Source organism: Mytilus galloprovincialis, chromosome 9 (assembly GCF_965363235.1).
Source record: "Mytilus galloprovincialis chromosome 9, xbMytGall1.hap1.1, whole genome shotgun sequence".
Classification (NCBI taxonomy): Eukaryota; Metazoa; Mollusca; class Bivalvia; order Mytilida; family Mytilidae; genus Mytilus; species Mytilus galloprovincialis.
Genome location: NC_134846.1, coordinates 56,855,353 through 56,870,471, shown reverse-complemented (window position 1 = coordinate 56,870,471; position 15,119 = coordinate 56,855,353). Strand labels below are relative to the sequence as shown.

At 32.2% G+C, this 15,119-nt stretch overlaps 1 protein-coding gene across 3 annotated transcripts in view; it reads left to right on the top strand.

The window, feature by feature from the left end:
- LOC143045384 (AP-1 complex-associated regulatory protein-like) overlaps nt 1-14,433 on the top strand; it is a 39,654-nt gene extending 25,221 nt beyond the window's left edge. For 2 of the 3 annotated variants that reach the window (XM_076217842.1, XM_076217841.1), the window contains exons 3-9: nt 581-601; nt 1,214-1,239; nt 8,708-8,804; nt 9,715-9,887; nt 10,405-10,484; nt 11,374-11,469; nt 12,093-14,433. In XM_076217842.1, coding sequence (XP_076073957.1) covers nt 581-601; nt 1,214-1,239; nt 8,708-8,804; nt 9,715-9,887; nt 10,405-10,484; nt 11,374-11,469; nt 12,093-12,277 — 678 coding nt within the window. In that variant the 3' untranslated portion in view covers nt 12,278-14,433. The remainder of the gene's footprint in view (nt 1-580; nt 602-1,213; nt 1,240-8,707; nt 8,805-9,714; nt 9,888-10,404; nt 10,485-11,373; nt 11,470-12,092) is intronic. The other variant, XR_012968944.1, reaches the window with a different exon arrangement.
- The last annotated feature ends 686 nt before the right edge of the window (nt 14,434-15,119 follow it).

The window sequence follows — 15,119 nt, the reverse complement described above, 5'->3', positions numbered from 1 at the left end:
CATCCTTTCAGGGTTCAACCTGTGCGGTCGTATAAAGCTGCGCCCTGCGGAGCATCTGGTTAAAAATTGTTTTAAAAAAATCGCTTTGAAGAGCATGTTATGTTACATTGTCTACATGTATATTTTATTAATTAGAAGGACAGTCCAAACTTGTTTTTTTTTGTGTTTTTGCTGTGCATGTACTGATCTTGTGCCATTGATATCCCATATCTTTTCTTTTCTACTGAATAATTATAATTGACAAATTAAGAACGGGATGCCAATGTAAACTTTATTTAAGCGTAGCGGGTTATTTAACAGTTTTTTTAATGTTATTTTGAATAGACAGATAAAATATCAAAGTCATTTCTTAAAATTTAATTCTAAATTCCATTTTAAACCGTAGAAAACATGAAAAAACGCTGATGACGTCATGGTCACATGACTAAATTATGTCTATGGGCTGATTACAAAATAACGTCAGCCAATCAAAAGACGCGTTACATCCAAAATTAAACTATACGTACATAGAATCATGATGGGCATATACATGTATGATGTAGACACGTAGATACATTTTCTTTCTTATTTTTTTTTTCAGTTTGAGAATCTGATGGACGATGTAAGTACAATGATAAACTGAATTTTTATTAATTAGAAAAAATATAAAAATCGACAATGCGACACCTCACTATGTATGTAAGTTTTTATTTATTTCCACAAAGAGAAAAAAAAAAAGATACAGGATATAGAATTTTTTCTGACATATTTGACGCACTGAACTTTGAATATTTCATATATAACTATGAAAAAATCAAAATTCATGGATGACCCAATTTATAATTTTCTGATAAGTTGATCCACTAAAGAATTTTTATATCATGAAAGCGTTATTTTTATATAACAGTGAAACATTACTATTTCTTAAATGAAATAGCTATTGAGAAATTCGTCTTTATAACGCTCTGTATGCGAACGACCACTGCGATAGTTTTCCTTTTGAAGAAATGTTTTATCATTAATTCATTAATAGCGATAATTATCTCACTTTTTCATGTTTTTGTATAAAACAGTTGAATACGTTACAACGGATAAGTATATATGTTAACGTTATATGCTTTGACTCTTTACAATCTGAAAAATACATCTTGAAAGAAAACTAAATTGATATAAGGACTTAGACCTATATTTTAAAATTTTTATTTCATATCATTTGATATGTTTATCTTTGTAGGACAACAATGAAGATGAAATGACAAGGTAGGACAATTACGAATCACTGAACGTCAATAACTTATAAATGATCAGTCAAGTCATTTGTATAGGTTTTTATGAGTATATAAAAAGCCCACAATGCACGGTAAACGATTGTATTGGTAGATATAAAGAGTAGACTTTTGGGGTATTTAATATATGTCATCCCTATCGATGTTTTATCCCTGTCAAAGGTTCTAATGAAAAGAGAATTCATCATGTTAAATCTGATATACTGTATGAAGAAAGCATGGGTTTTTACTATTACAATGGTTTTAATCGTATAATTTGTATGTGTCACAATCATTTTATTTGGTTGCACAAGTACTATTTCTATTAACACAGAATTCAATTTATGAAATTTATTTTTATTTAAAAAGAAGTGCATGATAAACTACATACAATGATATATTTGTGTTGAAATAAATAGGTTACAAGAACTTTGTAAAAAAACATGAATTTTTCTGCAGGTCAGGTTGAGTTTTTGTATGCCAACATTCTGTCTAATAGTTCAGAAAGTATATAAACTAGAGGCTCTCAAGAGCCTGTGTCGCTCACCTTGGTCTATGTGCATATTAAACAATGGACACAGATAAATTCATGACATAATTGTGTTTTGGTGAAGGTGATGTGTTTGTAGATCTTACTTTACTGAACATTCTTGTTGCTACAATTATCTTTATCTATAATGAACTTGGCCCAGTAATTACAGTGGAAAATATTTTCTAAAAATTTACAAAAATTTATGAAAAATGCTAAAAATTAACTATAAAGGTCAATAACTCCTTAAGGGGTCAATTGAATATTTTAGTCATGTTGACTTATTTGTAAATCTAACTTTGCTGAACATTATTGCTGTTTACAGTTTATCTCTATCTATAATAATATTCAAGATAATAACCAAAAACAGCAAAAATTCCCTAAAATTACCAATTCAGGGGCAGCAACCCAACAACAGGTTGTCCGATTCATCTGAAAATTTCAGGACAGATAGATCTTGACCTGATAAACACTTTTAACCCATGTCAGATTTGCTCTAAATGCTTTGGTTTTTGAGTTGTAAGCCAAAAACTGCATTTTACCCCTATGTTCTATTTTTAGCCATGGCGGCCATCTTGGTTGGTTGACCAGGTCACGCCACACATTTTTTAGACTAGATACCTCAAAGATGACTGTGGCCAAGTTTGGATTAATTTAGCACAGTAGTTTCAGAGGAGAAGATTTTTGTAAAAGATTTCTAAGATTTACGAAAAATGGTTAAAAATTGACTATAAAGGTCAATAACTCCTAAAGGGGTCAACTGACCATTTTGGTAATGCTGACTTATTTGTAAATCTAACTTTGCGGAACATTATTGCTGTTTACAGTTTATCTCTATCTATAATAATATTCAAGATAACAACCAAAAACAGCAAAAAATTCCCTAAAATTACCAATTCAGGGGCAGCAACCCAACAACGGGTTGTCGGATTCATCTGAAAATTTGAGGGCAGAAAGATCTTGACCTGATAAACAATTTTACCCCATGTCAGATTTGCTCTAAATGCCTTGGTTTTTGAGTTATAAGCTAAAAACTGCATTTTACCCCTATGTTCTATTTTTAGCCATGGCGGCCATCTTGGTTGGTTGGCGGGGTCACGCCACACATTTTTTAAACTAGATACCCAAATGATGATTGTGGCCAAGTTTGGATTAATTTGGCCTAGTAGTTTCAGAAGAGAAGATTTTTGTAAAAGTTAACGACGACGGACGACGACGACGACGATGACGACGGACGACGGACGACGGACGCCAAGTGATGGGAAAAGCTCACTTGGCCCTTCGGGCCAGGTGAGCTAACAATGAAATTTATAAAGAATGTGTATATATAAATTTGTAGGAAAGAAAACCCTGTAATATTAATGCACAAAAAAGGTTTTAACAATTTTATAAATAAAGTAGAGTAGATATTCTTCCGTAAACCAGTAATTTTTAAAAGAAAGAAATAGAAAAGGTAGCTATCGGATACGCATGCAGGTAATGAAAAAGCAGTGCTACACTTTCACTGTTTATTTGTAGCCTCACCATTTCGATAAAGATGTTCTGTAGCCTCACCTTTTCGATAACGATGTTATGATTTTTTTTCTCGTAAATATTAAGGAGTAAGTGAGTAAGGTGGGCTCATCGTTAAAACAACAATGTAAGTAGGATAATGTACATACAAATGTAGTTTTGTAGACTATTGTGCTAGCACGTTAAAAAATAGTTTTGTGCTAGCACGTTAAAAAACCGAGACACAGTCTCAGTCTATAGTTAAAAATAAATAACAGAAAATTCTGAACTCCAAGGAAAGTTCTAAACGGAAAGTCCCTTATCAAATGGCAAAATCAGAATCTCAGACATTTCAAACGAATGAAAAACAATTGTTATAATTATCATTTGGTCCAAGCATTTCCTTATGTAAAACTGGTGGATAAAACATGTTTTATAGCTAGCTTAACCTCTCACTTGTATAACAGTCTCATAAAATTCCATTATACATGTATTGCCAAGTATGTGCGAACAAAGATATAATAGGTTAAACCGTCACAAATAGGGTACACATACAGTTGTTGATTTCTGTGTCATTTGGTCTCTTGTGGAGATTCGTCCCTTCGGTAATCATATCATATCTTCTTATTTTCTATTCAGCAGTCAACATTGTGTCAACAAAGAAAAACAATGTTATAAAGACAAAGCACATAAACAAAAATGAAAGACAAGAATACAAAAAAATACCATCTATAGCACAAAAAAAAAAAAAAAAACAATGGCAGGATGTATAAGTACCGAGCCACGCTAAAAGAATATGTCCAAACATTGGAATAAATAGTAAAGGCTAATAATTTATAAAGATAACTAAAATAACACCAGAACATGTAGTTTAAAAGATGACAAACCCCGTCAATACATATAAACTATGTACCTCTCGACAATCGTGTATTATTTGTGAAGGACGTGGACATATAAACTATGTACCTCTCGACCATCATGTATTATTTGTGAAGGACGTGGACATATAAACTATGTACCTCTCGACCATCATGTATTATTTGTGAAGGACGTGGACATATAAACTATGTACCTCTCGACCATCATGTATTATTTGTGAAGGACGTGGACATTTAAACTATGTACCTCTCGACCATCATATATTATTTAAGAAGGACGTGGAGTACTTTGACACGGAATATCTATCAACAAAGTTCGGGGTATCTTCCGATGAACGATGAAGATGACAACATGTTCTTTGATATAACTCTGGTTCATCAACTTTCTGCCCAGACACTGGGGACGTCCATAAAGTCTGAGTAGCGGCTGCAAACCCTTGAATACCGAATGAGTAGGGAAATCACATATTTAGCAGAAGTTGGTATATTACTTCTAAGGTGGGTGAAATCGATAATTACAAAATTAAAATCGTCTCGTTTGTCATATATATTCTGGTACTGAGATGACCGCTCACCTCTAATTCGGGGTTTAAATCTAAGAATGAGAAAGAGGCAGCCATTTATGTTGTTTCTTTAATTGCTAGTTCTGGGGGATATATTGATGGAACCCAATCAGAACAGTTGTTGATTGTTAATGGATAGAACATCATCTATATAAATGAATGTGAAATCAAATGATCTAGATTCTTTTATCGCCTTGTTTTTGACAAGTGTCTGAAGGATCTACGACTCATATGAATATATCAAGAGGTCGTCAAGGAGAGGCGCACATTTCTTTCCAATAGGAATGCCGACAATTTGTTGAAAAAGTCTACATCCAGATTCAACAAATATGTTGTCGATTATTAACTCTATCATACTGATCGGGGCGTTACGTTTGCGCGGTTGGTTCTACATTTGCGCGAAATTTACCTGTTGAAAAGTTACATTTGCGCGGATTTATACAAAACATATAATAAAAAAAACTTAATATTGTTAGGACATTAAACTGAACAGTTTTGAAGACAGTTAAATGTCAAATGCTTAGGACTGTAAATGAAAATTGAAACAAATGCCGACTACTTAGTAGAAAATGATGTTACCAGCGAGTCAAAATTTCCACCATTAATGTGGACGGCTGTCCCAATGAAGAAACAAAACGTATCAACAATGGGGCAGAGTCTTTTCATAGCCATTACAATGAACAGTTTTATTCAACTTATCCAGCCTTCTACATTTTCGTTGGGATTATTCTACAAGTTCAGGCTACTGTTAATTTAAAAATGCGTCAGCGATACCAAGCTCTTGTAAAACGCACAGACAAAGAGAAAATTCAGTTTACGGTTCAACAGTTTCTGAAATTTTAAACTGGTGAAATGTTCGTCAATGCTATCTCAAATCGCTAAAATACAAGTATCAGGCAAGGAAAGATATCATCCGCATGTATACTGCGTTTTATTCATTACTATATACTTTGAATGTTCTTTTCCATGATAGTCGCTGTATTTTCTTCAAAACTTTTCTTTTACCTAAATGTAGTGCTTTTTATACGACCGCAAAATTTGAAAAATTTTTCGTCGTATATTGCTATCACGTTGGCGTCGTCGTCTGCGTCGTCGTCGTCTGCGTCGTCTGCGTCGTCGTCGTCGTCGTCGTCCGAATACTTTTAGTTTTCGCACTATAACTTTAGTAAAAGTGAATGGAAATCTATGAAATTTTAACACAAGGTTTATGACCACAAAAGGAAGGTTGGTATTGATTTTGGGAGTTTTGGTCACAACATTTTAGGAATTAGGGGCCAAAAAGGGCCCAAATAAGCATTTTCTTGGTTTTCGCACTATAACTTTAGTTTAAGTTAATAGAAATCTATGAAATTTTGACACAAGGTTTATGACCACAAAAGAACGGTTGGGATTGATTTTGGGAGTTTTGGTTTCAACAGTTTAGGAATTAGGGGCCAAAAAAGGGCCCAAATAAGCATTATTCTTGGTTTTCGCACAATAACTTTAGTTTAAGTAAATAGAAATCAATGAAATTTAAACACAATGTTAATGACTACAAAAGGAAGGTTGGTATTGATTTTGGGAGTTTAGGTCCCAACAGTTTAGGAATTAGGGGCCAAAAAGGGACCCAAATAAGCATTTTTCTTGGTTTTCGCACCATAACGTTAGTATAAGTAAATAGAAATCTATGAAATTTAAACACAAGGTTTATGACCATAAAAGGAAGGTTGGTATTGATTTTGGGAGTTTTGGTCCCAACAGAATAAGGGGCCCAAATGGTCCAAAATTAAACTTTGTTTGATTTCATCAAAATTGAATAATTGGGGTTCTTTGATATGCCGAATCTAACTGTCATGACTGTGTATGTAGATTCTTAACTTTTGGTCCCGTTTTCAAATTGGTCTACATTAAGGTCCAAAGGGTCCAAAATTAAACTTAGTTTGATTTTGACAAAAAATGAATCAGTTAGGTTCTTTGATATGCTGAATCTAAAAATGTACTTAGATTCTTGATTATTGGCCCAGTTTTCAAGTTGGTCCAAATCGGGGTCCAAAATTAAACTTTGTTTGATTTCATCAAAAATTGAATAAATGGGGTTCTTTGATATACCAAATCTAACTGTGTATGTAGATTTTTCATTTTTGGTCCTGTTTTCAAATTGGTCTACACTAAAGTCCAAAGGGTCCTAAATTAAACTTAGTCTGATTTTAACAAAAATTGAAATCTTGGGGTTCTTTGATATGCTGAATCCAAAAATGTACTTAGATTTTTTTATTATGGGCCCAGTTTTCAAGTTGGTCCAAATCAGGATCTAAAATTATTATATTAAGTATTGTGCAATAGCAAGTCTTTTCAATTGCACAGTATTGCGCAATGGAAAGAAATATCTAATTGCACAATATTGTGAAATAGCAATTTTTTTTTAATTAGAGTTATCTTTCTTTGTCCAGAATAGTAAGCAAGAAATATCTAATTGCAAAATATTGTGCAATAGCAAGATTTTTTTTTAATTGGAGTTATCTTTCTTTGTCCAGAATCAACTTAAATCTTTGTTATATACAATATACAATGTATATTCACTTTTTACTACCAACTGATAAATTAAAATAATCTTTACCATTCAGTGATAACAAGCAGTTTTTTTACATCTTAATATTTTATGATGTATTTAAATGAGTTGCAAACTCCATTAGAAATTTTAATTGAGATTAGTTTTGGAATAAGGGAAAGGGGATGTGATTAAAAAATTGGGTTCAATTTTTCTCATTTGAAATTTCATAAATAAAAAAGAAAATTTCTTCAAACATTTTTTTGAGAGGATTAATATTCAACAGCATAGTGAATTGCTCTAAGAGAAAACAAAAATTTTAAGTTCATTAGAACACATTCATTCTGTGTCAGAAACCTATGCTGTGTCAACTATTTAATCACAATCCAAATTTAGAGCTGAATCCAGCTTGAATGTTGTGTCCATACTTGCCCCAACCGTTCAGGGTTCAACCTCTGCGGTCGTATAAAGCTACGCCCTGCGGAGCATCTGGTTAATGTTTATATAAACAAATAGAGACTTGTCTTATATTAGTATATGCTTTTCAATATATATAGTGACGATGTTAATCGAAAACCAAATTATAGGTAAAAAAAAAACCAGGTAAACTGCAGGTAAATTCATTCAAATTTAATACTATTTCTCTGCGCAAATGTAATGCGTTTCATTTACAAATCCGCGCAAATGTAGGTCGCCAATACTGATTACTGGTTTCTCTGTAGCATGTTTCCCCGTTTTGTTCACTATTAACAAATTTATAGCGCATGCTGCTAGTTTTATATTTAAAAGCATTTTTGATTTTTCTTTTTAAGATTATGTTTTAATTTCACATGAATGGTGATATACAGGGTTGAAAAATCAAACATTTATATAGAATTAGTTTCAGAGAAAGCTCGAGATTTAGAATTATCCTGAATTTCTTTATAGTTTTTTTTTTAAACTACGTATGGCTAATACACTACAAATGATGGTATGATCATACAAATTTATTAATGGCATGATTAAGTGGAATTCTCCTCCTAGTGGGGTTACATAGATGATTAACGTTTAAACTGTTTACATGTGTCCAAACCCCAACATTGCCTTGTTTGGTCCCCCTTTTCCATAATTCTGGATCAGTATTTAAGATCATCTAATTACATGTTTTACATCTAAGCCAATGTTCATCTCAGTGGGATGGAGGTTTGTTTGTCATATAATTAAATTTCAAAGCAGATTTTAGCTTTTTAAAATTGAGCAGTTGATTTTGTAGAGTAAATTTGGAATTACAACCAGGGCCTTTTACAGTTTCTTCCTATGCTGAGCGGGTAAGGTAACTTGAAAAATATTACAATGTGTTGTACGTGGCTGTTTTTATTTTATATTTATTCATGTTGTACAAATACAAAATAAAGGACAAGATGTCTCGTCGCAATGTTTTTAGTTAATTAATGTCTGCATGTGTTGAATTTTCCTTTTATTTTTTTGTATATTAGATTGGTGACTGAGAAAGAAAAACAGCTTTTGTTGAATAAATCTTATACGGACATCGTTAAACACCAAAAAATACTTGATGCTGAAATCGACTCTAAGGTAGGATAACATTTGCTAACAGTTTCTTTGGTACAATACTTTTGTATCCATTTGTAAAAATATCTTTAAATGCAAAATATTTTCTTTTAAAGTTTCAAATCCAAGACATATGTTTATTTAATGACTGTCTCGTAGACAAATAAACCCATTTTGATAATTTTATATATGCATGAATGAAGGTTTAGGAGTAATCGTTATTTGGTAATAATATTTATGAATAAACTACATATTTTTTTCACAAAACGCTTCACTTTGCTATATTTTTTATTCTGTTACGTTTATATTTTATTATATTTATATAGTATGTTATTTTATGAAATTGTATGCACATGTAATATAATTTACGTATTTTGAATATATTGAAAACATGTTAATTTTGTTTTGTATTTTGTAAAGTCATGTTTATACATTTTAATCATATTGAAAATGTTTGTTGGAGCTTTTCTTTTAAAAGTTTTAATATAAATAGTTTATTATCGAACATTGGTTAGATTTTTTTATAAGACCGAACTTTAATATCAAGATTTCCGTAGATAATATATTTAACGTATTTCTCAAATGAAGTTTTAACTTAGCAAGTTTTGATCTGTCTTTGTAACAGAAACATTATATAATTATAGTAGTATTCAATCAAGCGAACGCAGTGCTAATTCAGAGAGGTTATGATCATTTGAATAATCACTACAAAACTTAGAAGTGCAATCTCAAAGTAAATATTAGTTAAAATAATTGTTAATAATTTTGTGATTCAAACTGCTATATAGAGTAAGAGCTAGTGTAATTATTGAGAGAAAATTGTCAAATAAAAAAATGATTTTCTTAGAGTAGAGACAAAAATGTTAATGTATACTAGTAGTTAGCAAAGGCTTGACATTTTACCCTTTCAATTCATTTATTTGTTACTTTCAAGCTGAGACAAGAAGAGGAAGAAATCCGAGCTGAAGAAGAAAAGTTCTATGAAGCTAAACGTGAAGCAGCACGGGTTGCTAAATTCCAAAAAGCAAAAGAGACAACGGCAAAAAATAAAAATACTTCCAAAAGTGGTAAATCATGGCTTGGTGATGATGAAACCGAATGGGAAATGTAATTAAATTTTAAAACTGTAAAAGTTAATATTGTTCCTCTGATATGTGATATTTTCAAAGTGTATCACGAGGATATTGTTTCATGTACATTGTTTCCTTATCATGTTCTCACTTAAACTGGTAGATTGATAGTTCCCAGTGCCCGTTGATAAAAGAGGCTAAGATTATAGCTGGTTCAGACAAAGCTTACCTTTGAAATAGTCGAATTTGTATTTTTTTATGTCACTTTAGTCATATATATTTTCATTTTGTTTTGGTATTATACAGTCTTTGCTGTCAGTTGTTTTAGTTTGAACGTTCCTGATGAAGTTAAACAAAGAAAAGCGCGCGACAAACTCATGAACTTTGGTATACAGTATTATTATACAATCAAAAAATATCTTAATACAAGCAATCATTTCCTGCAAGTAAACGAATAGATCAGATATTTTGAAGATTCTTGAGGACTCTAATTTTTTTTCATTGAAAAACTTCCATTTTTATATATAGTGTATATGTATTTTTAAATGTTTCAGTGCAGGAGGAGAAGATGATTTTGATATGTTCTTAGAAAGTGTAAGGGCGCGATCCCTTAAAAAGACTCATTTAAATCACGGTAAGTAGGTGATTTTTGAAGTTGAAAATAATTCTAAAGAGATTAACCCCCTAAAGTACACTAATACCGATGTAATTGTTGGGTATATTTGAACAACTAGTGTCATTATCACTAGTTCCATACGATTAATGTATATCTCGATGATGCATATTTAAAACGTTCAGAGGAATAGAATTCTTGCATATCAAAACGAGAACAATTGATTTTTATTTGAGTATGGATTCTGCTTATATTGCACCGACACAATGTCCACAGCCTAAACGACGATATATCATCTCAATACTCGCACACATTCTTGTGTATCTGTCACAACCAGTATTTGTTCTTAATGTTGTGTGTTTAGAGAATCAAGTCTTGGATTTAACACGACCAGGAATCAAACCTAATACCTCCACACTAGAGGCGACCGTTACCACGAAACCACCATGATGGTCTGTTCCATACCCAATACTGCCTCTATGATTGAATTATATTTTTCCAAATTCTGAATAATACAGTTTTGATTGTCTGATTTTTCCATAAATTACTTTGATGTAGTCGTCAAACAATGGTTGAAGTCAGTCTGTCCCATCAGAGACTTAGTGTTGGCCTTCACTTTGATTTTCGTAAGATTTGCAGAAATACTAAAAAGAGACGTTTGCCTATGAATATGACAGTTCTTGTCCATTCCTTTTTGATGCGTTTTGTTATTTGATTTTGCCATGTGATTATGGACTTTCCGAATTGATTTTCCTCTAAGTTCAGTATGTTTGTGATTTTACTTTTTGCCTATGAATCAATGTGAAGCAAACAATTTTGTAAAAATTATGGTGAACAAGAAAACTGTTTTTAAATCAGATGAACGCCTCTCTCAAATACCTCAAATATGTATACCTTTTAAATTGAACAGGCTCAACAGATGGACATAGTTCAACAAGTTCTTTATCAGGGACACATACCAAAGACAAATCATCATCGATAGACTTAGAATGGGAACATGAAGAAGGTAAGCCATACTGAAGTATATAAGCAAGAAAACTAAACTGCATATGGATGAATAGTTAAATGTAGAGTGCACTTGATAAAATTTCTCACTTGCTACAAATCATGATTAAATTTTACTGTAAAATTGCTTTAGTATTAAGGTCTTGCTACAGGTATCACATTAAGTTACATCATTACATATGTTGTATTCTCCGATAAATATTGACCTATTAATTAAGGAATTTGAGAAATGAAACGTTTTATCAAACTTAATTTTTACCAATTAACCATAAAAATATGAACACTGCAAGACAAACATGTCATTTTTAACTCATTTATACATGAAATATGGTTTACACTTTACGTATAGCATCTGAAAAATAAACCTAATCAAGAAAAGTAATGCTGATCAATGAACTATGCAAATATTGTCATATCAACCCTGTCAGACGGGAAGATAGAAGTTACAGATTTCATCAAGGAGCTCTAAATGAAGAATGAAAATAAGCTTGCATCATCCTTCTACTATACGTTATTCTATAGTAGTGATAACTACTCACAATAAATCTTTTTAAAGTAACAGACTAAGTTAAAAAATTGTCACACTCATTATTTTTTTTCTTCAATTATTTGAATTGATTTTAGGTGTAGTGCCTCAAAAGCGACAAAGATCACTAACTGAAGAAAACCTTTATGCTACCATTGGTACAAGAAACAAAGAAAGTCCAGCACAGTCCGTTGAATTAGAATGGGATAATGATTTTGTATCGGCTGACTGTGATACAGAAAAACTTCTTACATCTGACAAGAGATCTCGAAATGATTCCTAACAATACACATTCCAATGTGATATATTTTTGTGGTTGTGGCCACTAAACTTAAAATGATGTAAGGTGCTTTGTTTTTTTTAGCTCACCTGGCCCAAAGGGCCAAGTGACCTTTTCTCATCACTTGGCGTACGTCGTTCGTCATCGTCGTCGTCCGTCGTCTGTCGTCCGTCGTTTAAACTTTTACAAAAATCTTCTCCTCTAAAACTACTGGGCCAAATTTAAATTTAACCAAATTTGGCCACAATCATCATTTGGGTATCTTGTTCAAAAATTGTGTCCGGTGACCCGGCCAACCAACCAAGATGGCAGCCATGGCTAAAAATAGAACATAGGGGTAAAATGCAGTTTTTGGCTTATAACTCAAAAACCAAAGCATTTAGAGCAAATCTGACAGGATAAAATTGTTTATCAGGTCAGGATCTACCAGCCCTGAAATTTTCAGATGAATCGGACAGCCCGTTGTTAGGTTGCTGCCCCTGAATTTGTAATTTTAAGGAAATTTTGCTGTTTTTGGTTATTATCATGAATATTATTATAGATGGAGATAAACTCTAAACAGCAATAATGTTCAGCAAAGTAAGATTTACAAATAAGTCAACATGACCAAAATGGTCAGTTGACCCCTTTAGGAGTTATTGCCCTTTATAGTCAATTTTTAACCATTTTTCGTAAATCTTAATAATCTTTAAAAAAAATCTTCTCCTCTAAAACTACTTGGCCGAATTAAACCAAACTTGGCCATAATCATCATTGGGGTATCTAGTTTAAAAAATGTGTCCGGTAACTCGGCCAACCAACCAAGATGGCCGCCACGGCTAAAAATAGAACATAGGGGTAAAATGCAGTTTTTGGCTTATAACTCAAAAACCAAAGCATTTAGAGCAAATCTGATATGGGGGTTAAATTGTTTATCAGGTCAAGATCTATCAGCCATGAAATTTTCAGATGAATCGGACAACCTGTTGTTAGGTTGCTGCCCCTGAATTGGTAATTTTAAGGAGTTATTGCCCTTCATAGTCAATTTATAACAATTTTCATAAAATTTGTAGATTTTCACAAACATTTTCCACTGAAACTACTTGGCCAAGTTCATTATAGATAGAGATAATTGTAAGCAGCAAGAATGTTAAGTAAAGTTAAATCTTGAAACACATCACCATCACCAAAACACAATTTTGTCATGAATCCATCTGTGTCCTTTGTTGACCAATGTGAGCGACACAGGCTCTTTAGAGCCTTTAGTTTACGAAAACAAAACATTTCAGGTTGGCTTAATTTGTTTTTTTTTACAATCACTATTTTTGGTTGATAATAATATATTTAAACATGTTTAATCTTTCAAGTATGTACATAGTTAACCTAGACTTTGTAATATATGAGTTTAATTGTGTCGCAAGTTAGAGCTGAGAGAGCCTTATGTTTTTAGTGCTTTTAGCCTCGTTTAAACAGTATGGGGTTAAAGTTTTGGTTAAAGGTAGAGTACAGTATAGGTCAGATTGTATTCACATCAACTTGAAATTTGATGCATAATTTCATTATGAAATCCATTTGTATATATGCCAAATATAAAAAAGAAGATGTGGTATGATTGCCAATGAGACAACTATCCACAAAAGACCAAAATGACACAGACATTAACAACTATAGGTCACCGTACAGCCTTCAACAACACTGTTTATGGAACTTGAAAATGTGAAAAGTTTAAGTTTCACAGAACATGGAAATGGGAAAGGGCAAGCTGGGCAAGGTGTTCTATGAACAAATATTTTTGATTCTAAATTATATAACCTGATTTTTAATGTAAACTATTTTCTTCTTTACATTGTTGTCCTGTTTAAATACACAAAAATGGAATTGTAGGTTTTCTCATGATTAAAGAAGCCTTAATCCGACCATATATATAATTTCCTATCCATTTGATACAAAGTTTGATTTGATATACTTAAATCATTATATATTATAACTAGCATTCCAATGCATATCAGATAAGTGTGAATGTAGAATATATGTTTTTTGTTGTGAGCAATATTTTGGAGGATCCAAGTTGTATTTACGATTCAGTGTACGTTATTGAGAATTTATATATATATATATATATAAACATATACATTTTATAAAGAAGCCTTTAAATCTGCAATAAATGCTGTGAAAATAGACTTGTTGAATTATTATATGCAGTTTTAAAAATAGGACAGGGCTTCGTTGGCCTAGAGTCCTAGTCTATATACAGCTTATCTAATCCTTCAATACCGAGGTTGTGTGTTGGAGACCCACATGTATAAGCTCCGATTGACACGCTATGACGAAAAGAAAAAAAAAAACCACGAGAAAAACAAGACAAGCACCACAATTTCTTCAAGGATTTATTTAATTTGCGGTAAACAATCTTTTTTTTTATAATTGATCAGTAATACAAAATAAATTTTATTGAAATCCGAAACGTGACTACAAACACAAGCAGCACTCATACCACATATTCTTACATCTATTTACTGCAGGGTTTGTTTCTCGTGCTGGGTAGATGCAGTATAATATGGCCCCATGCTTGTGGTGTATGCCCTTATAATTCTCAATTATGGGGGGTTGTTTGTCTGTGTGAGAGCTTTTACATGGTTGTGACTTAGACAGAGAGTTGTGTCATTGGCACTCATATCATATCTTCTGGTAGCGAAAGAGTTGGGATTTATCGATTTTTAAAAAATGCTTAATTTTTTCAATCTTGTAAATAGTAACCACAAACTTTGCAATAAATTAATTCAATTGCACCGTCGGCGACAACAGATGGTCATTATGCTTTCAGTTCTATCATGGGTTCGTTCGTACAGTATGGGGTTAAAGTTTT